The sequence below is a fragment of the Amia ocellicauda genome, chromosome 7 (assembly GCF_036373705.1).
Source record: "Amia ocellicauda isolate fAmiCal2 chromosome 7, fAmiCal2.hap1, whole genome shotgun sequence".
Classification (NCBI taxonomy): Eukaryota; Metazoa; Chordata; class Actinopteri; order Amiiformes; family Amiidae; genus Amia; species Amia ocellicauda.
In genome coordinates, this window is record NC_089856.1 from 18,235,907 (window position 1) to 18,261,673 (window position 25,767).

Here is a 25,767-nt window from a genome sequence, read left to right on the forward strand (position 1 = left end):
TAATTATTTATAATTAATACTATATGTAAAATCGGTTCAAGATATACAGTAGGCCCACTACTAGAATAATCATCCATCCATCCATCCATTTTCAAAACCGCTTATCCTGGTGAGGGTCACGGGGAAGCCTTTGCCGATCCCGGCAGGCATAGGGCGCAAGGCACTAGAATAACCAGTTGTTATTTATTTTATTTTAAAACTCTGTATGTATTTGTGTATGTGAGGTACATTTGTTATACAGGCCTAAATATAGTATTTTAATAAGTTCCAGTATACTAGTAAGAAGATGTGAACTTCAGACATAATCAAAGTATCTACAATAATACTCATTAACTCGTAATAAGACTTAGACAGTATTAGATAAAGTAGAGGTTAAATTAAATTAGTGGGCAGAGCAAATTGGATCAGATTTTTTTTAACCATTTACTATAACTTAAATCCAATTTAACCTACACTTAATTAGATAATAATACAGTGATTTCAATGACAGCGTGTTTTTCATTCAACAAACAAAACCATTATGTGTTTGTAAACAATTTGTAGTTACTATATATTACTGTCATAAATAAGCATTTAGTAGAAGAGGGAAACCGCACACTCAGGAGTACAAACCCAAAAATAATGTATTAATTTAAAAATATATATTTTAGTCACAAAAATGATAAATAAATGATGAGACTCATTATTGACAGTCGGTTGTTGTTTTTTTATCAGTTTGTGACTAAAATTGTTTTTGTCTGAGCTATATACCTTTTTTTACTTGTATTTGGGTTTTATGGTGATCATAGCCATGTAATTTAGTTTTTTTAGTTTTTTTGTTTAATGGATTTCCTTCCTGTGACTTTTTGAACATTAGTTGTATACTAGTTTTGAGTTGTATCGGAATCTACACAATTCTTTAGGAATTAAGATGAATGAGCTGAAAAATTGTTAATATATTGTAATTATCTAATTGTTTCTGTCGATGCATTCTTACATTGGTAATTTAAATATAACTATCCTAGTGAAGCTTAAACAATTTGAATGCATTGCAATTATCCTATTGGTGTAGAACATACATACATTTTCACCTAGGTGATTATTTTACAGCTGTGGCTAAATGTATAAGGTGTTGTGTCCCATCACTCTTACTCTGATGAAGGCACGCAATTGCCAAAACATTGTTTTTTAATTAATACATTATTTTTGGGTTTGTACTCCCGGGTTTGTGCGCAGTTTTCCTCTTGTCCTAAGTTTGTTGTCCTTGACTGGCACCTCATTCATAGCATTGGTGTGCGTAATTTCTTTTGTACTGTATAAATAAGAGTTTAAACAACAATAAACATCTCTTTTGTATCTCTGATTCTATCTGTTTGTGTTATAGGCACTGTACGTCCATCCCTGGGCAATAGAGCTTGCATAGGCTTTGTCCAATCTAGTGATTCTGTATCTATGGTGAGGCCACTTTGTCCCAGTGTACCTTGGGGGATGTACTTCCTCTGTGAGGCCCCATCCTATCTGCACAGCTGAGCCCTCTGGCAGGCGTCACGCTTTTCCTGATTTAACAACAAGGGATGAGGGGAGATGGAGGAAGAGTTGGACAGCGGCAGGGATAGACAGACAGAGACACTGGCATTGAAGACTGAAGCTCATTTTATTCCGATTCCATTTTTTAGATTTTTCACTACGTTTGACACATTTCTATAATTTGTCATGTTTTCAAGTACTCTTTCCTTTCTTATTTTTCCTTTTCCCATACCCCCCTCTCTCTCAGCCTTTCAGTTGCTCAGGAGGAGGAGAGAAGAGAGGGTGGGGCAGCCACAGTGCATCCTGGGAGCTAGAATGGTGAGAGGGAGGGAGGGAGAGAAAGAGAGAGATGGTTAAGGCTTCAGTGTATAGTGACAGTGTTCCCTGTCACCCTACTCTTGAGCAATGGGACTGATTGTCACTTGTGCGGAGACATTCTGTCATGTCAATAAAGATTTACAGAATTTGAATTGAGTTGGAAGAGAGAGACAGAGAAGGGTATAGATAGATGGTTTGAATTTGAATATGAGAGGCTGAGAGGCAGAGGGAGAGAGAGGGAGAGAGACATTTCTATTACTAATATTTTCTAATCATTCATGTATTATTTATTTTTACTTACTTCCTCCTTTGCTATTCATCCTATATCATTATCCGTCACTCCCCTGTTTGCTGTGTATGACTGATGTGATTATTCCTACTGTTTTTCCCTGTTACGTATATATACACATTACTTTTTCCCTGTGTTTACCAATGTTGCTTATGATGTAAACTGTTTTGGCAACACTGCTTACAGTGGAACTGTACTGAACTCTCCTTATTGAAACAAACAACAAAGGGGAGGAAGCAGGGACAGGGCAGGGAGCAGAGACAACCACAGAAACAAACCCAATGAGATACTGTACACCTCCCCCAGCTATGTAAAGTATCCAATCAGAAGTTAAATAAATAAAAATAATAAACAAACAAATAAATAAGCAATACAGAGCGATCGCCAAGCAATTAAACCAACAAAGAGAGAGAGACTCCTTCTTACGTGTTTACAGCTTCTCAGTAGGTTGAACTGAGGAAAAGAGAGAGAGGGAGGGAAGTTAATACAGATAATGAGACAGTATAAGACATGACTGACTGGCTGACTGACTATAATGTACTATACTGTAATGTACTATACTGCCCATCATTTACTGACATTTACCCCTCCCCCTTCCCCTCCATGTCTCCCTTTCCCACTCTCTCTGCGTACCTCTGACCTCCAGCTTGCACTCCACCACAGCCTCCCCCAGTGAGTTGACAGCCATGCAGCTGTAGCTGCCCCCATCATAAGGGCTGGGCTTGCGAATGTTCAGGGTCAACACGCCCTGGTTGTTCTGCATGCGGAACTTGGGGTCCTCGCCAATCTGCATCTTATTCTTCATCCAGATGATCTTGGGCTGCAGGGTGAGAGGGAGGGAGGGAGAGATAGGAGAGGAGGTAGTTAAACTCAGGAAGAGAGAGGTTAATAGTTACTCATTGATTGGACAGTGAAATATATTAAAAACAGTTAAACAGAGAGAGGGGGAGGCAGACTCACATACTAACACATTCACGAACACTGACACAGACACACTCATACATACACACACAGACACACACCTACACTCATTCAGACACACACAGTCACACACATACACACACTCACCTTGGGGAAGGCGCGCACAGAGCAGCTGAGGGCTGCAGTGTAGCCGGCCACAACTGACCGATCCACCAGCGGCTGGGTGAACTTGGGGGAGCAGCACTGATCCTTTTCCTTGTACTCGGGGACCTTGAAGTCCAGACCTTAGAGGATGGAGAGGGGGGAGACGGAGAGAAAGGTAGTTAGTAAAATATACAGACAACACTGACACACTGACTGACACACTGGCAGAATGACACACTGACTGACTGAGACACTGACTGACTGACTGACACCATGACACACTGAATGAGTGACCGCTACTCTGACACAGGACTGACCGGTCTTGAGGATGACAGCTGTCTTCTTGGTGACTCCGGCCTCCTCGCTCAGCCCACAGTAGTTCTCGCTGAAGACCCGGAAGTAGTACTCATTGCCCATGATGAGATCAGACACTGTGCAATTAGTGCGGCGGTTGTGCTCGTACACTGTGAACCACTCCTGGTATGGGGGGGCAGAAAGAGACAGTTAGTACATTTGCACTCAAACTCGCACACACACTCACAAACACACACACACACACACACACACACACAAAGTCAGTACCATAGTTTTCTTGTCAGCCTTCTGGATGGTGTATCCTGTTATTTCGCAGTTGCCGTCATTCTTCGGGGGTTTCCATTCCAATGCCGCATTGAAACCCCAGACATCAGTGATCTTCACCAGGAGAGGGGGGCCGGGCTTCTCTGAGAGAGAGAGAGAGAGAGAGAACATGAGAGAGATAGGATTAACACTGTCCATTCTTTACATGTGTTGTGGTATTTTCTTTGTCTTTCTCTATATCTCTCCCTATCTCCCTCTCCCTATCTTGTCCTCTCTCCCCTTCTCCCCCCTCCCTCTGCCTCCTCCCCTTCCCCCTCTCTCACCCACGATGCGGATGTCAATGGTGGCTGTGTCCTGCATGTTCTCAATCTGGACACTCAGGGTATATTTGCCCGTGTGCTCCTTCTCGGCCGAGCGGATGAACAGGATGCTGTCCACATCACTCGTCCGCACACCCACCTTCTTGGGGTCCAGTGGCTGCCCGTCCTTCAGCCAGGTGACGATGGGGCGGGGCTTCCCCTGAGAGAGAGAGGGACAGAGAGGGAGGGAAGCAGAAGAAATGAGACAGAGGAGGGTATTGTGGTACACTGATACACTGCCTGGCTGACTGATCAATTATAGAGGGCAATTAATGAAGGTGGTAGAGGTAATTAGCAAACTGGTACTGGTGACCCCCCTGCCCTGCAGGTTTTTGTTGCAACTGAGCTTACTTAACTAGAATTACTTAATTTAATCCTTAATTGAACTAACAATGCAATATAAGGCTCAATTATGTAATTAAGAGCTTGGTTGGAGCAAAAACCAGCAGGGCAGGGGAGTCTCCATGACCAGTTTGGGAACCACTGAGGTAGAGCAAATTGGTTAATGAGGGCTATCTCACCTGGAAGGGGATGACCAGGTTGACTTTTTCCCCTACTTTCTTGATGTATTTTGTCCTCAGCTGTCGAGGCAGACGGATCTTAGGATACTCTGAGAGAGGGAGAGGAAATGGGAGCGTGACACACAAAGATCAACACAGACCCCAGAAACACTCACACAGACACAAAATGTGACAGATGGACGGCCCCTGACTCACGGACAATCTCGCGGATGGTGACAGGCTGGCTCAGCTTGGCTGGTAGCGAGCGACCGGCCATGTTGACGCACACGACCCGGAAGTCAATCTTCTCCCCAGTGGGCAGACCCTTCACCATATAGCTGTTCCTATCGACCAGCTCCTGATTGGCCAACACCCACTTGGTGTCTGAGGGAGGGAGGGGAAGGGGTATCAATACAGTTAGTCCGTGTATCAGTCAGTCAGTGTAGTGTGTCAGTCTCTCTCTTCTTCTCTCACCTCCCTCCTTGCAGTACTCAATGGCATATCCGTCGATGCCCCCTGCCCCAAGTCGATCGGGCGGGCGCCACTTCAGCGTAGTGGTGGTGTCAGTCACATCCTCCACAGTCAGGTGAGTGGGCTCGCTGGTGGGGGCTGAAAGGGGGGGTTGGGAAAATATTTAAATTGGAAGCACACATACACTCAAACACTCTCACACACACTCATACCCTCTCCCCTCCGCTCTCACCGATGGGCATGAATGGCTTTGAGTTTGCACTTGGTTGGCCAACCCCGATGCCATTGACCGCGAACACCCTCATCTCGTACAGCACACCCTCGATCATCCTCTTGGCCTCATAGGTCTGCCCCTCAAAAATGTCAAAGTTCAGCTTTGTCCACCGCGAGCTGCCTTTCTTCTTTCTTTCCATCAGGTAGCCTAGAGGGGGGGGGGGTGAGGGGAAGAGAGATGGTAAGTTTTACAAAACACTTTTGTCGTGATTTAATAAAATAAAATTATATCACAAATGAGTTAGATTTACAAGAGAGAAAAGCATCCCAGTTTCTCCCTCTGATCCCATGGACTGGCCACTGCTGTCTCTGTTTTAGTTATTAGACCGTTAACAATAATCTCTCAGGAGACAGTGAGAGTGGGACAGACATACAAACAAAGACCAAGAGAGGTGAAGGGGGAAGACAGAGAGAGCGAGAGAGAGTGATACAGGAGAAGGGATATAGAGACAGAGAGAGGGAGAGATGGAGAGAGATAGCGGGGGCAGTGGGCAGGGAGAGAGAAATGGAAGGATGACGAGAGAGAGAGAAGGGAGGGACACCTTTCACAGGCTGTCCCCCGTCATATTTCGGGGGCTCCCACACGATAGTGGCGCAGTCCTCCCCCACTGCAATGCACTTTACTGCCTCAGGGGGGTCAGGAACGTCTGAGAGAGAGAGAGATTGATATTATTTTTCTATTAAATCATTTATTACTTCATATACTCATATATTTTTGTACAAATGTACAGTGCAGTACATTAACACTGACTGACTGACTGGACACTACAGTACATTAACACTGACTGACTTGACACTACAGTACATTAACACTGACTGACAAACAGATACAGAGACACACACAGAGACTAACTGATACACTAACTGAACTGACTTAATGTCAAGTACAACATATAGTATAGAATTTGAAAAAACAATCAACAATCATAATTATCATTAATAGAAACACACAGACTTACACACAAAGACACAGACAGACACAGGGACTCACCCACGATCTTGATGAAGAGCACAGCCTTGTCCTCACCGGCAGGGTTGGTCACAGTGATGGTGTACTTCCCCTCGTCTTCCCGCTCTGCCCCCTCTATCACAAAGCAGCTGAGGTCCTTCCGGCTCTCAACCCGCACCCTGCCTTCCACCTCGGCGATCACCTGACACACGGCGGGGGGAGGTGGTGGAGAGAGGTAGGGGACAGAGAGGGAGAAATAGTAATGTGAATGGGTATTGTCCAGTCAGTTAGTCAGTCAGTCTGTCTAGCCCTCTCTCTCCCTCTCTCTGTCTATCACCTTGTCTCCCTTCATCCAGCAGACCGTGGGGGCGGGCTCTCCTGTGATCTCCACGTCGAGGCGGAGTTTGTTTCCAGCGACGACGATGATGGTGTTCTGAGATACAATGTTACCAGTGGTGTCCAGGTGAATCTTGGGAGGATCTGAAAGAGAGAGAGAGAGAGCAAGAGAGAGAGAGAGAGAGAGAGAGGGAGGGAGACTTTATAATTATAATCAGTATCTTTATCATTGTAATTACTATACTATACACTATAATTGATTAAGTTACACTTACCTTGTCGTGGCACATAGTCAATCTTGATCTCTGAGATAGAAAGAAAAATATATATAGAGAGAAAGAGACAGAAAGAGACAGAATGAGCATATTTACTGTAGTGTCTGTCTACAGTGCTTACAGTGTCTCTTCTATGTCTCTTCTCTTCTATGTCTGTCTATGCCAGTTTATAACTACAATGTTTACATCAATGATCCCATCTGTCTATGCATCGCTCCTTCCCTCCCTCCCTCCCTCACCCAGGAAGTTGAGCTTGGCAGAGAGAGAGAGGGCATATCCATCAGGGATGAAAGTGTAGTCCCCAGCATCCTCAGGGACAACATCATCAATTGTGAGCTTGTGAATTCTGAGAGAGACAGAGATAGGGAGAGGGGGAGAGGGAGAGAGAGGAGTCAGTAAATGTGTTTGTCAATTAAATTCAAACAAGTTTTATAAGCATAATTGATATCTGTGTTGCCACAGCAGTGACTCCAGAACAGGGCAATGGGAATAAAAAATACAGGAATTACACATTTTAGAATCTAACATCTATTAACAGACGTTTTACACATAATTGTTGTTAATACAGTTGTTACACTGCTGGGGCTCTCAGGTGTGGTGTAAGGACACAATAAGGCTGGGGTGTGGGGAAATGAGTGTGCTTTATTACAATACAGTGCTCGGTGCACAAAACTAAAGAAATCCAAAACAAAGCTTAACTTTTTATCAAGTCTAAACTAAAACACATACATCCCTCTCTATGTCTAAACAAAACACAAGCACCAAAGAAGCAAAACTCCATGATCCAAATCCATGGTTGTAATTCATAAACAAAGTTTGTTATCCAAAAAGCAATCAGTCTTCTCCATACTCACTCCAGGCTCGCCTGCTGCCTACCCAACCCAGGAAGTCGGGCACTGCCTGGTTATATGGAAGTGGGGAGCCAGTCACATAGAGAGTGGCAGGTCAGCTGTTCCACCTGTCGTTTTTCCGTTCCCAGGATCCGGGGAAGTGCAGGGTAGTTCAGGGCAGTGCCTGAGCGCCTTGCCCAGCACAACATCACAATAAAGTATACATAGTGTCATGAACCTGAAGTGCTGATTGCCTCACTCTGTCTTTCTGTTTCCCTACCTGCCGATGTGGCTCATCTTGATGCGTTTGCTAGGCAACACCTCCACTCCATCTTTGTACCACTTGCCAGTGACCTTGTCATCAGACACCTCACACTTGAACATGGCCTGCTCAGCTGCCTTCACGGTCAGGTCAGCAATGCTCTGGAGCACCTGCAACTCCTTGTCTGAGACAGGGAGGGAGGGGTCAGTATAGCACTGAAACACTGACATACTGACTAACACGATAGACTGACTGAAACACTGACTGACTGACTCTCTCCCTCTCTCTCTGCTCTCTTGTGGTACCTTCAACCATCAGCTCGGCCTTGGACTCCCCCCCGTTGGTCTGTACAAAGTACATCCCAATGTCTTCTTTGGTGGCCTCCTGGATGATGAGCCAATGCTTCTTGCCATCCTTCTTGAAGCGATACTTGAAGGTCTCCTCTCTCGTCAGCTCCACCCCATCCTTCATCCTGAGGCAGAGGGGGAGGGAGAGGGACAGAGGGAGGGAGAGAGGAGGGGTAGAGAGAGATGGAGGTAGAGAGGGGGAGAAAATGTAAGGTTTGGTGCTGCATCAAGGTAATTGTTGAATCCAAAATCATTGTTGTAAACCAGGTCCCTGTGCTTGTGTTTCAGGCAGTATTGGGGTTGTTTCTAATAAAAAGTACTATATATGACTGTTGTTATTCCTTTCTTGAAAAAATAGTAATAATATTAGTATTGCATATTAGTCCATTTAAAATCTTACTCATTATATTACCCACTACATTACTTCCTTTTGCCCTCCAAAACAATGTGACTAATCTCCATAGACTGTAACTAGCCATGGGTTACCTTAGTTCTCGGGTCAATAGCATAGACAATGAATCAGGCTAGGTGATATTATCATCCATTCAAGTTAACTGGCAAATTCATAAAGGCTCAGCCATAATAGCAAGCAAGTACTCTGCCAGTGATGCTCTAAACTAGAACAGTAAATACAAATAAAGTGTAAGAACAGTAGGGATCAGATCGTTGCGCACTCAACTACATCTCCTGCATGGAATTCACTGCTATGGAGTCTATTATGGTCCAAATAAATCAACACTGTAAAATCACAATATTACAATTTGCAATTAAAATAAAACAATTCACAAAACTAACAGCACTTAACTTAAGCACTCGCTCCCTGGGCCCCCTCATCGCTTCCCATGGCTTCTCCTACCACTTCTATGCTGATGATGCCCAGATCTTCCTGTCTTTTCCCTCTTCTGACCCTCTCATCCCCTCATGCATCTCTTCCTGCTTGTCTGCCATTTCCGCCTGGATGCACTTGCACCACCTCAAGCTCAACCTCTCCAAATCAGATCTCCTCTTTTTTCCCCACTCTTCCTCACCTTCTGCTGACCTCCCCATCTCGATCCCCTTGGAATCCACCACACTCTCTCCTTCTTCTTCTGCTAAAAATCTAGGAGTCACCCTCAATCCTGCGCTCTCCTTCTCCCAGCACATCACCACGCTGACGCGCACCTGCAGATTCTTCCTGAGCAACATACGCCGGATCCGTCCCTTCCTCACCGACTACTCAACTCAGCTACTCATCCAGTCACTGATCCTCTCCCACCTGGACTACTGCAACTCCCTCCTGGCTGGCCTGCCTGCATCCACTACCCGCCCACTCCAGCTCATCCAGAACTCTGCGACTCGTCTGGTATTCTCTCTGCCACGATTCTCACATGCTACTCCACTGCTCCGCTCCCTCCACTGGCTCCCGATAGCAGCACGCATTCAGTTCAAGACTTTGACCCTCACCTACCGCTATCTTGACCACACTGCACCAAGCTACCTTCAGTCACTCGTCTCTCCATACATCCCCTCCAGACCACTGCACTCCTCCAGTGCCAGAAGGCTAACTCTGCCTCCTCTCCACTCTCCTTCCTCCAGAGCCCGCTCCTTCTCATCCCTGGCCCCTAAGTGGTAGAATGACCTGCCCACCGAAGTCAAAACAGCAGAGTCCTTGACCTCATTCCGGCGCTTACTCAAGACGCATCTCTTCCGACAGCACTTGTAATATTAGTCCTCTATCCCTGCTAGATAGCACTTCAGCTTATTATGCTCCTCGCGTTCTTGATTGTTTTCCTCCTTGCTCCCTTTCCCGTAGCCCTAGTCTGTAACCCTACATCTTGACAGCACTTAGCTTTCACCGTCCAGGATGTAGGAAGTCTCTTACTGTACTTGTGTAAATTGTAATTGGAATTTGTAAAATGTATTATTTTGAATTGCTATGTTTTAGCTAAGTTGAATTTGTAATGATTGATGCCTTGTACTTCTCTGTATTTTTGCACTTATGTTGTAAGTCACCCTGGATAAGGGTGTCTGCCAAGAAATAAAAATAATAATAATAATAATAATAATAATAATAATAATAATAATAATAATAATAATAATAATAATAATAATAATTTACTTTAATTGAGATAACATTTCAATATGAGTGCAAAAATTAAAATAGTGGCATCTCTAATCAGGAAAGAAAAATATTTAAAAAGCAGAAATCTTGGCAAAGGCTTATGGTCACTGTTGTCTGTATTAAACTACATTAACCTGTTATAAATAATTTATAAATGAAAAATAAAATAAAATACTTGACAGTTACTTCAATGACCAATGCCAGCGGTTTGAATCCTGTGTCTTCCTCTTATCAATATTGAACTACCATTCACGGTGTACATGTGCCCTGAAAGCGATGATTTTGTTTAGAGCAGGTCTGACGCAGCAGTGTGCATGACAGCAGTGTTAGTGACAGTGGCGTGAGGGACAGTAAGCTAAAATAAACCCTGAAAAAACATTGTGAATTTTTTTTTATTTTGTTGATTTCAATTAGTTTTTCTCACATAATTGCAAAACAAAAGTGTAAATTTACTGTAGAATTTAAGACAAAATGGGTGAGTTGAGTGTTAGGCTGACCTTGGGCAAATTTTCACTGGCTGTGGCCATGCAAGAGAGTGAGAGAAAGAGGGAAGGAGAAAGAAAAGGGTTGGAGAAAAGGAGAGAGAGAGAGAGGGAGGGGGGACTCCTCACCATTTGACATGGGCTCCCTCTTCTGACACCTCCACCTCAAACTCCACTCTGTCACCCACAACAACGTGCTGGTCATCTAGCAACTGGGTGATCAGTACAGGGGGCTCTGTGAGAGAGGGAGAGAGAGGGGACAAGGGAGAGGGGAGAGAGTGTGAGGGGAAGAGAGAGGGAGGGAGAGAGAGAGGATTTACAGATCAACACAGACCCATGCACTCTTTTACCCTCACTCCCTCTCTAACCCCTCTCTCTCTCTCCTCCCCCTTCCTCTCCCTCTCCCCCTCTCTCACCCTTCACAAACACCTCAGTGAAGCACTTGTCCTCTCCGACGATGCACTCATAAGCTGCATCGTCCGCCAGTGTGCACTTGTTAATGGTCAGAATGCGCTTCAGACCCACATTCTCAAAGATGTACCTGAGAGAGAGAGAGAGAGAGAAACAGTGGGGGAGAGGAGGGGGGAGAGGGGAGAGGCAGAGAGAGGGGGGGAAGGAGAGGGAGAGAGGGGAGCAAGAGGGAGAGGGAGAGGGAGAGAGAGAAGTGAGAGGGAGAGGAGGAGAGATAGAAGAGGGGAGGAAGAGAAGAGAGAGAGGGTAAATCAGTGCCCTGTCTCCAGTGTCTGATCTCCTGCAGTCAGTACTCACTGTCCAGTCTCTAGCAGGGATATGGACAGTATACAATTTCCACTGTATGATAACCATAAGCAAAACTACTGCGGTAACCTTAATTTCACTTTAACTTAACTCTCTACAGGTCTACTATATTAGAAAATAAAATGTGCTCTACTTGACTACAGTTTTTCCGAATCATTTACTCACTGAAACAGGTCCCATGAAAACAATATCCCAAATCATTACTTTAGATACCAAAAGAAAGACTATTTTCTATTATAAGCATTATTCACGTTTTCACACAAATTGTAAATTAATTAAACTGAACTTTATTTTTGCTAAACCCACACACAGTTCTCTTCCTAAAGCACAAACTTTACACATGTCACCTCATGTGTTCATGTAGAAAGCACTGACAAGGCATATCAGGGGGTATTTCCCCCACTGCCTGCTTTGTGAAAACACTGCCCGTGAAGTAGACACAGATGTTTGACCCAGGCCAGAGATAGGGTGCTGAGGCTGTATCAACTTTTCCTTTTTCATTCTTTACCTAAAATTAGTATATTAAAATTCAAATGAGCTTGATTGGCATGACTGGTGTGCTCTGGTGTTGCCAGAGCTTTTTATTCTCTTAAGTATTTTACTTAGGCTACTTTTGTTTCCCTAATTGTTCTTGACTGCTGGCAAATTCAGTAAATCACATTTTGGAAATGCTGGTATTTGTGTATTGTTTGTACACTTGAGCATACTCTCTAACAAAAATGTACACAGATTACAGTAGCATGCTGGTACATAGTGCAAGATTTATACTGGTAATACTGAAAAGGCATATTTTATAATAGTGTTTTTAATTCTCACCTGTCTGTAATGGGTATTCAGTATGGTCTATTTATTTGATGACTTTTGTGTGCCATTTGAATGCAGAATTTAATTTGGTAAACATATTTTCCAGAATAATGGAGACTACTCAGTGAGTATTATATACACTATATAGGATTATATGAATATATTCTCAATCCAGTTATATTTCTAAAGCAGTGCAGGACCAGTAGGGCTCATGTGAAAGAAAGCCATACCATACAATAATCGCTGTGCAGTACAACAGGAACGGTATCTATAAAAAAAAAAACTTTATACTGCCCATCCCAAGTCTCTAGTGCATAGTGTCTATTGATCAGTGCCCAGTGGCTAGCAGTCCAGTGGCCTGTGCCCAGTGTCTAGTGGTCAGTGCCCAGTGTCTAGCAGCCCAGTGCCTAGTGGTCAGTGCCCAATATCTAGCAGCCCAATGTCCAGTGTGCACTGCCCAGTGCCCAGCAGTCAGACTGACTTGGCGGAGGGTTTGATCTCCTGGCCATTCTTGAGCCACTTGATTTGGGCGTCAGGGTCGGACAACTCCACAGTCAGCTTGATCCTGTTGCCCTTGTCCACTGAGTATGCACTGTCCAGCTTCTTCAGGAAGGCTGAGAGGGTGAGGGAGGTGTAGGGGAGGGGAGGAGGGACAGAGGGGGAGAGAGATGGGGGACAAGGAGACAATGGAGGGTAGGAGAGAGGAAGAGAGAAAGAGATAGGGGACAGTTAATATCAACTGGTGCTGGATCAGCCTCCCCTTTCCTACAGGACTATGTAGCGTTATATTGGGTGTATTTTGATAAGAGCATTTTAGCTCTGAGCTGAAGCACTGATCTACAGAAGACCTCTCCCCCCAAAGTTATCAGATTTCCTTAACTCATCAGCTGTGAACTGGTTTACATCAAAGTGACAGTCTTGGGAGGATGGCACAGAGAATAGGCCAAATAGTTTGGAATCCCTGCTGTGAGATGTCTGGGGAAGGGGGCCTGTAGGTAATAAAAACTCTTTGAAATGGACAAGAGCCGAAATCCCGACACAGAGCTACGAACCCGGGCCAACCGGCATTTCCAAAAGATGGCATGGATTGACATCAGTCATAAATCAAGCCCCCCTCCAATAGGAGACTGGGGGCTGAAACCGAAATCCAATTTCAAAAACTCAAGAACCAATCATCTATTGATCTGACAGGCGTATAAAGGGTAGCGCACAGCATCTCTCTCTCTCTCTCTCACCTGAACCAGTAACTCGCTGCCACAGCTCAACCTATAGCTCTGTTGCCCGAACCAGAACCAGAAACCAACTAAGTCTTTGCCGGCAACAGAAGGGTTAAACTGGGAGAAGGAGATTGAGCCGTACAAAGAATTTTTTTAAAGGACTTTTTTAAATAAAGAACTTTACAAACTGCGCCTGCCCGCCTGTGCCCACCTGATCAGTGGAGTTTTACAGCTGGACAATTGACTAAGTCGACTGTATACGAAAGTGTCAGTCATTGAAATAGCTATTTGAGTCTTAAGAAACTCGACCCTTGGAACCAAACAGGGCCCTGCTTTCCTCAAAGACTTTGTGCACAACCTTGGAGCCTTCAAACCAGTGGAAAATCTGTTTGGAAAAGACTCTGTTTCGCGAAACCCCAACTTCCAGGTGCATCAACTGAGTGGAAGTTCTTGGACAAAGCCGAACCGGACTGCCTTCGTTCCAAACCACACGGACCTCGTGCCATGTGCTGTTATCTGAGCCCGAAGCCAGAGAGGCCTCTCTGCGACAAAGTTCAGATAAGTTTAACAGTTTGGAGTTTGTGATTCATGATATTTGAGAAATCAATTAGAAATGTTAATCTGTGATTCATAACTCTAGAATGTGTAATATCATTTAGTTTTGCTTAAATATAAATGTGTGTTGCATTAAACTGTTTTGTTGATCATTTTAGAAATAAAATCTGTCAACGCCGAGAAATATCTTCTCATTCCTGTTTAACTGTTTAGTCTGAAATTGACACATGTTAATAGACATTAGATTATTGGTGGTCCTGCCTATCCTTAATCATTGAATAATAATCAGTTAAGGGAAATTGTGGTAACAAGTAATGATAGGATCTTTCTCGGCACCTAAACGTAAATGAGACTGATATATATATAACGAGAAGTTACCTGACATAAATACTAACCTGCGTAGTTATTTAATGTCCGAATAACAATACTAATGAGAGACTCACCTTCGTCTTACTAACCGGTATTGTAGTCAATGTGTTTATAACCTTTTTTGTTTAACAATTTGTGTGATATCATATGCAATCCCATGGTCTTTGATTTGGTCACGGAAGTGATTTGTCTTTGATTTGTTGATCTAGAGTTGAATTTTAATTAGTTTTTCCCTTTTGTATAATTAGTGTAGTGCTACATTTAGTCTTTGTTTTTGAATAAATTTGACAATTTATATCTTTGGAATTGGTGTCTGCGTCCAATTATTACAGAAATTGAGTTCTACAAGATTCCAGGATTCGTGATAAGGTGATACTATAAATTCACTTCTTTAATTGGAATTTATAAGTATACCTTACGCTACAACTACATTACCCATGGGCCTTTGTAGACAAGCCCCAGTGTCGGCAATAGGTGGCTGACTCTGGTGCACCACAGGAAATGTAGTTCAGAAAAACAAATCTGCATATAAAGATCTCACTCCACTTGTTCTTTGCCTTCCTCTCTCTCCTCCCTCCCTCCCACTCAAATTCTCTCGCTCACCATCACACTTCTTGGGCTCCACCTTCTTCATCTTCTTCAGCCGCTTCAGCATGCCGCGCAGGTCGGTGATGCCGTACTGGAAGGCGATCTTCTCGAACTCACTGGGTTTGGCATTCTTCAGGATCTCCCACACATCCGTCTCCTCCACCGGCTCCTCCTGCTTCTTCACCTCCCTGCCAGAGTGGTGTGGGGGGGAAGCTTAGATGATGGAGGGATGGACAGCACACAATAGATTGAAAAAGAGAGAGAGGGAGAGGGAGGGAGAGGGAGATAGGGATTCCTCACCTTTTCTTGAGTAAAGCACTGAAGTCTAGATCACCTGCATCTTCCCCTGCATCCCCACTGAGAGAGAGAGGGAGAGAGAGTATGTATATATATGTGTGTGAGTACATGTGAAACTTTTGACGTTTGACATTTATTAGTAATGCCTTGGAAATACTTATGCACGTCATGACAATAAGTTGAAGTGGACCTGGCAACAGTGACCCAAAGGAACAATAATAATTGTAAGCAATGAACAAGCGATATGCACACCCTGTCTTATGATGGATTATTTTATTATGCTCAATAAAACAGCTAATACATATTATTGTAATTATTACATTGCCACCACAATATACTTCTCTTTTTTACACTGCTTGACTTTTCAAACATCAATAATAGCCTACCAGACCAGTAGTCTAAGTCTTTCCTGCATTTAAGAAAATTAGTAGTATAAAACGTATGTAGACTATCCAGTTTATGATAATATGGAATCCCCTAAACTGCACCAGACCAATTTCACTCAACGCAAACCAACAATCATTACAACAGAAACAATACTACATATAACTAATGGCATTAATTACAGTGGTGACGGAGTTTTTTGGGAAAAAAGTTGAGGGACCCACTGCCTTTCTGGACTGACCCACACCTTTTGTGCATCTTCTTGCTCATTTACATGCTCTTGTAAACAAATGGCATACTTGCAGAGCAACAGAAAAGCTCTAAAATAAGTGCCATGGTCAAGTGTATTGTCAAGCAAGGTATATACAGACTCTTCCCGGTAGCCTAGATCACGCTTGCCAATCACCATGACAATATCAATGGCACCTTCTATTATCTGACACCTCTTTTTTACCTGTTCTCGTAGACCTGTAATTTGTTTACATTTCAGTAAATCCGCAATTCCTGCCTTGCTGGCCATTAGGAAATACTCATCAACACAATCTCTGTGCGCATCACTACCTTCATGTTTCTCAATTCTTTGATGGGCATGTCTCCAGTCTGTCATTGCAGTGATGAAGTATAATTTGTGGGCTTGGAAAATGCTAGACTGTCATGGCCGGGCAGTGGACAGGAGGTTCTGACCCAAGTGTGGAAGCACAGGGTGAGGCAAAAGGCAAAGTCAGAGACAGGCAAGGGGTAGAAACCAGCAAACAGAGTCCAGAAGGAGATCCAGGAGATGTTGTAATTAGACAAGCCGGAAGGTCAGTACACAGGCAAACTTAGCAATGCAGGACATCCAGGAAATACATCAAAAGGAAGGCAGGGGTCAAAGATGCAGGAATCAGTGGTGCATAACCAGTACTTGATAATACAACTCTTAGAGAATACAATACTTTGCAAAGTGTGTGAGGAAAAAAGGGGTATATATAAGCTGGGAAGAGGGAAGCAGTAATAGAGGCTGGGAGTGCTGGACCAATGGGAGGAGAGGGTAGAAGGAACAAGTGCACATTTTGCTGAGGAATGTGGGAGTCAGGCTTAGAATGTGTAGGAGGATGACCTCTGGTGGCACACTGGGGAAGTGTGGGGTGAATGCATGACATAGACACTGTATAGATGAGGGCATGAGTTGTCTCACTGTTTGTTAGCCGCTTGTGATTTGTAAAGTCTTTGCTTAAAAAACATCTTCTGCACAACTGGATTTTTAGAATTTTGCTTTGGTGGTATTTGAAAAACAGATCCAGCTCATCTGAAGAAATTGAAAGTTGCTCATCTCGATTTACCTTGTCAGCCTTGACTTTCATGCTCAAACTCTGTTTTCCACTTGCCCCTCATCTGTTTCCTGTTTCATCCTTTCTAGCATCTCCCTAATAACAACCCCTTTCCCATCTCAGAGAGAATATTTGAGTTACATTGATACATTCGGCCGCTTCAGCCTTTAAGCATTTCATCTTTTTCTCTAAACATTTTCGCCTCCTCCTTTTGAGATTTTTTTTTTAAATAAAAGTAACATGTCTGATCCACAAAGTCCACTGGCCCACTGGGCATGTGCCCGGTGTGCCAGATGGACAATCCAACCCAGCTCACACATACACACACATTGACTCACGATCTCTTAAATGCCTCCAGAATGTTTGCAGACTTCTCTTCCTGTGGAACTGGAATGGAGAAAATACATACATGAGTGAATGAGAGAGCGATTGTGAGACAGAGAGAGAATAGAGAGACACAGAGACAAAGAGACAAAGGGAACAGAGAGAGACACAGAGAGAGAGAGACAGAGAGACACTGAGAAAGACACAGAGAGAAAGTGACACAGACAGGGGGACAGAGAGAGAGAGATATAGAGACAGACAGACAGACATAGAGAAAGTATAGGCGGTAGACACCCCCCCTACACCATGACCTTCATGACACCTGACCCCTGACTGACCCTCCACTGTGAGGTCGAAGCTGCAGCTGTCAAACTTGTCCTTGGAGGACACCTCACACCTGTACCCGCCCGCATCACCATCAATCACCTTCACAATCTTCATCTCATAGGTGTAGATCTAAGAGAGAGAGGGAGAGAGGAAGAGGAGAGGCTTAATTTAAAGACTCACTCTCAGTTTCAGTGAGTGAGCATTTCAGTAAGTCAGTGTGTCAGTGAGTCAGTGTTTCTCAGTCTCTCCCAGAAACTGCTGTATTGGCATGACTGGAGTGAACCAGTGTTGCCAAAGCATTTCAGCAACATAGATGTTATACATTCATACAATACAATATTTATAATACAACATTACATTACATTACATTATTTATCATTTAGCAGACGCTCTTATCCAGGGCGACTTACATTTGTACCCATTTATACAGCTGGGTATTTTACTGGAGCAATCTAAGTGAAGTACCTTGCTCAAGAGTACAACAGCACTGCTTCACCCGGGATTTGAACAGATCTCTCTCTCTCTTTCTTTCTCTTTCAATACCTTGCTCTCTCTGTCATAGGTCTCTTTGAATTGTAGGTGTTTGCCAGCCTTGCTGCCCAGGTCCAGCCACTTGCCCTTCAGCCACTTCATCACTGGCTTTCTCATCAGCTTGGAGGAGTCCACCTTCGCCACGAACACAATGTCCTTACCTAATAAATAATCAACAGTCAAACATCAATCATCAATAATCATTCATCACTGTTCACCTTCGCCATGAATACCATGTTCTTCCCTGATCAATAATTAATCATCAATAATCACTGTCTGCCATCACCATACACACCATGTGACCTTGTCCATCAACAGTAAACTCATAATCAATACTTGTAGTCAAATGCAGGCAACAGCTAGTCAATGTGATAGTTAATCAATAGTCAATATAATCAGTGATGGTTGAGCAATGAAGAATAATGTATCATGAAGAATCAATAATCATTATCGCTATTCAATCTAATAGTATATTAATTGTCAATACTAATTTACTGCTAATCAACACTCAATAATCAATGACAATATATTAATAATCAGTGATGGCTCATCAATAGTCAATACTCAGTGACAGCTAATCAACAATCAATAATGATATATCAATAGTCAGAGATGACTAATCTATAGTCAATATTCAATAATGACTACTCAATAATCGGTGATGGCCACTAAATAGTCAATACCCAGTAACAGCTAATCAATAATCACTGGTGGCCATGGTAGATCAACACGGGGGTCTGACCTGTGGTGGCAGTGGCGGTCTGAGGCTTCTCCACAAACAGACCAGTCAGCTCGGTTTTTCCCTGGTCAGCAGGAGTCTCTGAGAGAGAGGGAGAGGGAGAGAGAGAGGAGGAAAGAGGGAGAGGGAAGGGGTATGTAAAATGAAGTAAACAGACACACAGACAGAACCACACACACACATAAACAGATACCAAGACTTACCATCTTCAGGCAATTCAGCATCATGCTCTGAGAGAGAGGGAGGGAGGGAGAGAGGGAGAGAATGAGTCACTGACTGAACACATTCACGCACAAACGCACACTCTCACACACATAGACAAAAAGAGTAAAGACACAACTAGGGGACTTTCAATGAGGGTTTGATTCTCTTGTGGTCATCACACTGGGATGTGGATCAAACCAAACGGACTGAGATCACTAGAAAGGGGGAGGTTTGGATCATTAGAAAGTGACATTGCTCTGCCTTTATTTGTTGGGGAAATGCGAAAGCAAATGCATTTTGGTTCCCTTGGAAACGAGCCACGAGCTGTGGAGGAGCCGGACTCGGATGGACAGGACTGGCCTCTTCATGAAGTCCTGCTGACTATTCCACAACAGTGCAGCACTCGCAAAATAAACACGTGATAGTCTCCGGTGTCTTCTGCAGTCAAAACACCAAATAAAGCAGTGTCAAGTAGTGGTCAGGGCTCCGGACTCCTGAGTGCAGGGTTGTTGGTTCAATCCAGGTTGGGGGAGACTGCTGTGGTACCTGTGAGCAAGGTACTTTACCTAGGTTGCCTGAATGGGTGACCCAAATGCGCTGGAGTTCACCTTCAAAGACATTCAAGTGAACCTAAACTGAAACAATATAGTGAACCAGGTGTGAAAATGCCCTCAGAAACAATCTCATGCACAGATAAAGATCTCTCTCTCACCTGCTGGGGCTGCTTCCTGTTTCTTCTCTGAAAACAAGAGAACAAAATCATTGATTTTTAAGAACACTATAAGACAGTCTCACACACTCACACTTTCACACAGACACGGTCTCTCGCTCACCTTCTGGTGGAGGGGCTGCTTCCTCTTTCTTCTCTGAAAACAACAGAACAAAATCAATGATTTTGAAGAACACAATAGACACAACAAGACACACACACACACACACACACACACACACAAACAAACACACTCACACACACAAACACTCAGAAACTCTCACACTCACACACTCACACAATCACACACACACAAACACACACACTATTACATAATCTCTGGCTCACCAGCAGAGGCTGTTGCCTTCTTGCCCTTCTTAGGCACTGAAAGAAGAATCAATTAACAGATTAGTGCATTTAAATATTTATCTGATATTACAATGATGAAGGTGATGATAATTATTATTATAAAAGGAGATTTACAGAGTAAAAGAACAGCACGGGGAGAGGCAGTGAGGAAGGGGGGGAGGGGGAGAGACAGAGAGAAAGAGTGGTGAGTAGAGTGAGTGATCAGTCATTGTCATTGGATGTTCTTCCAAATCTGTCTTTCTTGGCTATATTAGCCTATTAGAGAAGAATTCAATAAAATTTAAATAAACCTGTTAGCTAAAGGATAAGAGTGTGAACAATACCAGCCTGCAGTACATCTAACTGACCACATAGGGCCGCTGTTCTGCAGTAGATCACCACATTGCTCCCAGTCTTGAGCTCCAAGACTGGCAAGACATCACACACACACAGACACACACACACACACACACACACACAAAACGACACATGCAATCATACACAGACACAGACACACTCTCCCACAGATACACACACAGAAACAGACACACACAAAATCATACACACACACACTCACTCACTCACACAGATACATACAAACACAGACACACAATCATACACACACACACCCAGACACACATTGACACACTACTAAAAGTAGTACTGTTGTGGTATTATGTGTTTGTGTCTGAGTTTGTGTCTCTCTCACATTTATGATTGTCATAGAAATATAATTATTATGATTATGAAAACTAATAACAATAATCTTAGAAATATATCAGTACAGTACAGACACACAGCACAGTACAGTACAGTACAGACACACACAGTACAGTCCAGACATGCATATTACAGATGTTTTATTTTAATTCTGTTATACATCCTAATTTAACTTTCTAATGTAAAATCATCTTCACTGTAAATATAGTGTCACTACTCTACCTCCTTCCCTACCATTACCTCTTCCCCTCTATGCATCTCTCCTTCCCTCCCTCCCTCTCATTTTACATCCTGTCATCACTCCTTGCACGACATCTCTTTCCATGGCCGTTGCCCCCCCAAGCTAATACATTTTCTGCATCTCATCAATAAATGTTTTTAGCGCTGAGCATAGTCAGTTAGTGATGCCATTTGTTCAATATTAACTTGTACCTCTTGTGTCTTATTTATTTTATTTTATTTTATATTAGATATCCAGTGCAGATGTAAATCATTGCACTGAACCTATAGACACATTAAAAGGTTTACAAGTGGAATCAGGAGAGACCTATTTTACTATTACTTGCTTTATGTCCGTCTGTCTGTCTGTCTTTCTGTATGTAAGTATGTATTTATTTGTAGTAGAAATATTATGACCCCGCTATCAGTCTCATTGTCTCCCAGTTATGAAAGGCTGGAGCTGGGGCTGTCCCTGCTTCCCTCTCCTCCCCCTCTGTCTGTGTATCTCTGGGTGTCTTTGTGTGTCTGTGTGCCCCTGTGTCACTATAAATGATTATTAATTAATAATTAGTACAATTGTTGATTGTTGTTTTTTTTCTTCAAAATTCTATACTGTATACTGTGCTTGACAGTCAGTCAGTCAGTGTATCAGTTAGTCAGCCAGTCAGTCAGTGTATCATTTTCTCAGTCAGGTTAAATTTAGTCATTCATTTTATGTGTAGTGAGGGTGGCTATATGATACTGGAGCAGCAGGAGAGAGAGAGAGAGAGAGAGAGTGAGAGAGAGAGACAGAGACAGAGACAGAGACAGAGACAGAGAGAGAGAGAGAGAGATAGAGATAGAGATAGAGAGAGAGGGGGGGGATGAAGGAGCCAGTGAATATTTTTAGCCAAGACAGTTTTAGCTGAAATAAGTGAGGAGTGAACGGCGGTGGGGGGGGGAGGGACCCCCACTCTCTCTGTCTCTTTCTCTCTCCCTTTCTCTCACTCTCTCCAGCTGTCCATTTCCTGATTGATAAACCCCACCAGTCACACTGTTGCTATACTAATATACAGCAAATCAGCAAATCAATAACACACAGAGGAGTACAATTAAAGAAAAATAGTAGTAAAGAGGGTGGGGATGTGAGGGAGAGAACAAGAGCGATGGAGGATATATTGAGTTAGCGAGAGGTTAATTTTAAAATCTAATCCCTGCTTATTTTTATTAGTCAGGCAGATTGGATACTCGCTGCGTTGCACATAGCTGGGAAGCTCAGGGCTTATGAACTGTGAGTTATAGGCCCTGAGCTGAAGCAGAGAATTATAACCAAATACAGACAGAAACACACTGTAACACACTGTACTGTAACACACTGTGCTGCACTGTAACACACTGTACTTTAACTGTACACACAGTGTTAGTGTTCCACTGTACACTGTGGTTGTGTCCCACACCGCTCCCGCTGGCCTCTCTACCTCATTAACTCCTATCTCTTGTTTGCTCCTCCATCACTTCCTCCTCACTGGTGTGGCATATTTGTCAACATTGCGGAGTCGCAATGACACACTCTGCTCACTTCAGATCGCTTCTGATTTCATTCACTCACTAAAATAACATTTTCAATTCTGACCCCTGGCAGCTTTCTTTCAAAGTCTTTGCCTGTGCTACCATTGGTCTCCACCTCATTACGCAAAGGATTCTGGAACTCCTCTCCTGCAGCCCAGCACTGTTGTGGGCGCTGTGACAGGGGGCACATATGGCTCCCATCTCTCGCTCCCTGAGGACATGGGCCAGGCCTCAAGATGGCCTGGGGGTGGCCACAAAACCAAATGGCCTCCCAACTACATTGTATGTGCTTAGTCAGCTGTCACGTTTACTTCACTGTATATTAAAATAGAACTACAAAACAAGATGGCAGAGCTGATTTACACCCACATTTGTATCCACCATCTATGTCGTTTTGGAATTCATATGCAAAATCCCATGTGAGTCCTCTCTCTCTCACCCCCCTCTGTATTTCGCCCTCTCTGTTTCTTCTAATCAGTTCTGCTGGCAGTTGGTGTCAAATTGCAGTGTGCTCATTCCCTCCCTCTGCCCCCTCTCTCTTCCTTCTGTGATCTCTCAAGAATTTACACTGACCTTATCTCTGAAGATCTCTCCCTCTCCCTCTCTCTCTCACACACTTTCCCACCCTGTCTCTCCCCCTCTCTCTCCCTCACTCCCTCTGTCACCTTCTCTTTCTCTCTCTCTTAGGATTATACTAATACTATTGCATTCTCACACTGTCACACTGTCTGTGTGTCACTGTGTCTGTTTGTCCACACCAGACTCCCTGATATCAGCCTGTGAACTGACAGTGCAGCATTTCCCCCAGAAATTATGCACAGGCAGGGTGGTCTGGTACTGAATTGTCGAGGGTGGTGCTGGCCGATCATGGAGTGGGAGGTGGGGTAGAGGGGTGACGGATCGTCGTGGTGGTGGGGTGGTTTTGGGGTGCTGCTGGTGGATCATCGAAGTGGATGAAAGCAGGAGTCATAGTGAGGGCGGAACATGTGTGCTTCTTTTTTTTTTGCAGTTCATGTATTTTGGGCCCTGCACCCAGTATAATAACACTGCAGTGTTTACAGAGACTCCACCACAGATCCCCTGATAATAGCCTGTGAACTGACAGTGTTTAAAGAGACTCCACCCCAGACCCCCTGATACAGCCTATGAACTGACAGTATTTAAAGAGACTACGCCCCAGACCCTCTGATAAAATGGACAATGAGTGATTGATAGGGAGAGGAAGAGAGAGGGAGATACATAGAGAAGCTGTATTTCATTTCACTTCAGTGACAGAAGCCTCAAAACCTGAAGTATTGACACAAGACAGCGCTATTAAAACTATAACTGTAATGATTTCTCTCTCTCAGTCTCTGCTTCTCTCTCTCTCTCTTTAGATAAGCGATATTGAAATTCTTGACTTGAGAAGGAGAGCAGGAAAGTGAGGGAGAGAAGGGGGTGGACGGAGGGAGAGGGAGATAGAAGGGGGGGTGAGGGAGCGGTGACAGGGTACAGTTGGTATTATAATTTATTTGGTGTGATTAAGCCTCCAGTACTACAGTAGTGGCCACTATTGTACAATGTCATTAGCAGGTCAGATACTACTTCTGCTACTACTGCTGCCACTAGTAATACTAACACTAACTACTAATAATATTAATAATCATTATACCAATAATGCATTATTCTGAAATGGTAAATCAGAGGGAGATATAGACTGCAACTAGTTACTATATTATTATTATTATTATTATTATTATTATTATTATTATTATTATTATTATTATTATTTATTATTACCATAACTATTATTAATCTTACTGAATCCACTACACATACAGATGCTACCAACTCCCTCTCCTTCTCTCTTACTCTCTGGAGGAGGTGGGCATAGATGAAGAGAGAGGGAAAGAGAGAGAGTGGTGGCAGAAGGCAAGAAGATATTACCCTAACTGGCACTTCTCCCACTTCTCCCTCTGTCACCCCCCTCCCCCATTCCACCCTTCTCAAATTTTATAGTTGTATCATATGAGAGTCACACTGAGAGAGAGACTTAGTCTCTAAATTGACACTGACCTCATCCATCTCTCTCTTGCTTTTTCCCTTTCAATCCCTCTCTCTCCTTCTTTCTCTCTCTCTCAATCACTGTCAATATACTCCCTCCAGTATCCAGTCAGTCAGTGTTACTGTACTGTAGTGTCCAGGCAGTCAGTATTAATATACTGCAGTGTCCAGTCAGTCAGGGTCACTGTACTGTAGTGTAGTGTCCAGTCATTCAGTGTTCAAGTACTGTAGTGTCCAGTCAGTCAGTGTTAATGTACTGTAGTTTCCAGTCAGTCAGTTAGTGTTGATTCACTGTAGTGTCCAGTCAGTTACTGTTAATGTACTGTAGTGTCCAGTCAGTCAGTCAGTCTGTGTTAATGCACTGTAGTGTACAGTCTGTTACTGTTAATGTACTGTAGTGTCCAGTCAGTCAGTCAGTCAGTCAGTCAGTGTTAATGCACTGTAGTCTCCAATCAGTCATTCAGTGTTAATGTACTGTAGTGTCCAGTCAGTATGTCTATCTTTCTCTGTTCACTCACCTGCTTTCTTGGCCTCAGGCATGTCTGTCCGTCTGTCTGTGTCTGTCTCTCTCTCTGTCGCTCTCCCTCTGTCCTTGTGTCTGCGAGACTGTTTGCACGAAATAAGAACACTCTCGTTTATTCTCTCTCGCTCTCTCTCTCTCACTCCCTCGTATGTCAGCCTCTTGGCACCTAAGACAACCCCCCCCCCTCCCCAAGAGAGAGGGAGGTGGGGAAGAGTTTCACTTGAGACTCTAGAGGAATCTGAACTCCTAGGAGAGATAAAGGGAGAGAAGCAGAGAGAGAGAGAGAGGT

At 43.6% G+C, this 25,767-nt stretch overlaps 1 protein-coding gene across 1 annotated transcript; it reads right to left on the reverse strand.

Moving 5' to 3' along the window:
• Positions 1-1,614: 1,614 nt before the first annotated feature.
• On the reverse strand, positions 1,615-25,628 carry LOC136753019 (myosin-binding protein C, fast-type). Its single transcript, XM_066708793.1, has 32 exons — positions 25,474-25,628; positions 20,426-20,461; positions 20,202-20,234; positions 20,081-20,107; positions 19,368-19,394; positions 19,168-19,245; positions 18,438-18,586; positions 17,906-18,023; positions 17,582-17,630; positions 15,553-15,609; positions 15,268-15,440; positions 13,005-13,137; positions 11,359-11,483; positions 11,072-11,177; positions 8,318-8,484; positions 8,031-8,196; positions 7,160-7,266; positions 6,921-6,950; positions 6,647-6,789; positions 6,352-6,511; positions 5,903-6,007; positions 5,320-5,508; positions 5,091-5,225; positions 4,833-5,000; positions 4,638-4,726; positions 4,081-4,276; positions 3,761-3,900; positions 3,496-3,655; positions 3,182-3,318; positions 2,747-2,933; positions 2,540-2,566; positions 1,615-1,816 (listed from the first exon to the last, which is right to left on the reverse strand). The coding sequence occupies exons 1-31, from the start codon at positions 25,493-25,495 to the stop codon at positions 2,544-2,546; spliced, it is 3,435 nt and encodes a 1,144-aa protein (XP_066564890.1). The 5' UTR covers positions 25,496-25,628; the 3' UTR covers positions 1,615-1,816; positions 2,540-2,543.
• Between the last annotated feature and the right edge of the window lie 139 nt (positions 25,629-25,767).

Excerpts from the sequence above, each read along its gene's own strand:
- LOC136753019 (XM_066708793.1), bottom strand. The coding sequence starts at position 25,495 with ATGCCTGAGGCCAAGAAAGCAG. Across the intron at positions 18,587-19,167 it reads GACCGCCACTGCCACCACAG|GTAAGGACATTGTGTTCGTG; the intron begins GTCAGACCCCCG and ends ATTATTTATTAG. Across the intron at positions 3,901-4,080 it reads CATTGACATCCGCATCGTGG|AGAAGCCCGGCCCCCCTCTC; the intron begins GTGAGAGAGGGG and ends TCTCTCTCTCAG.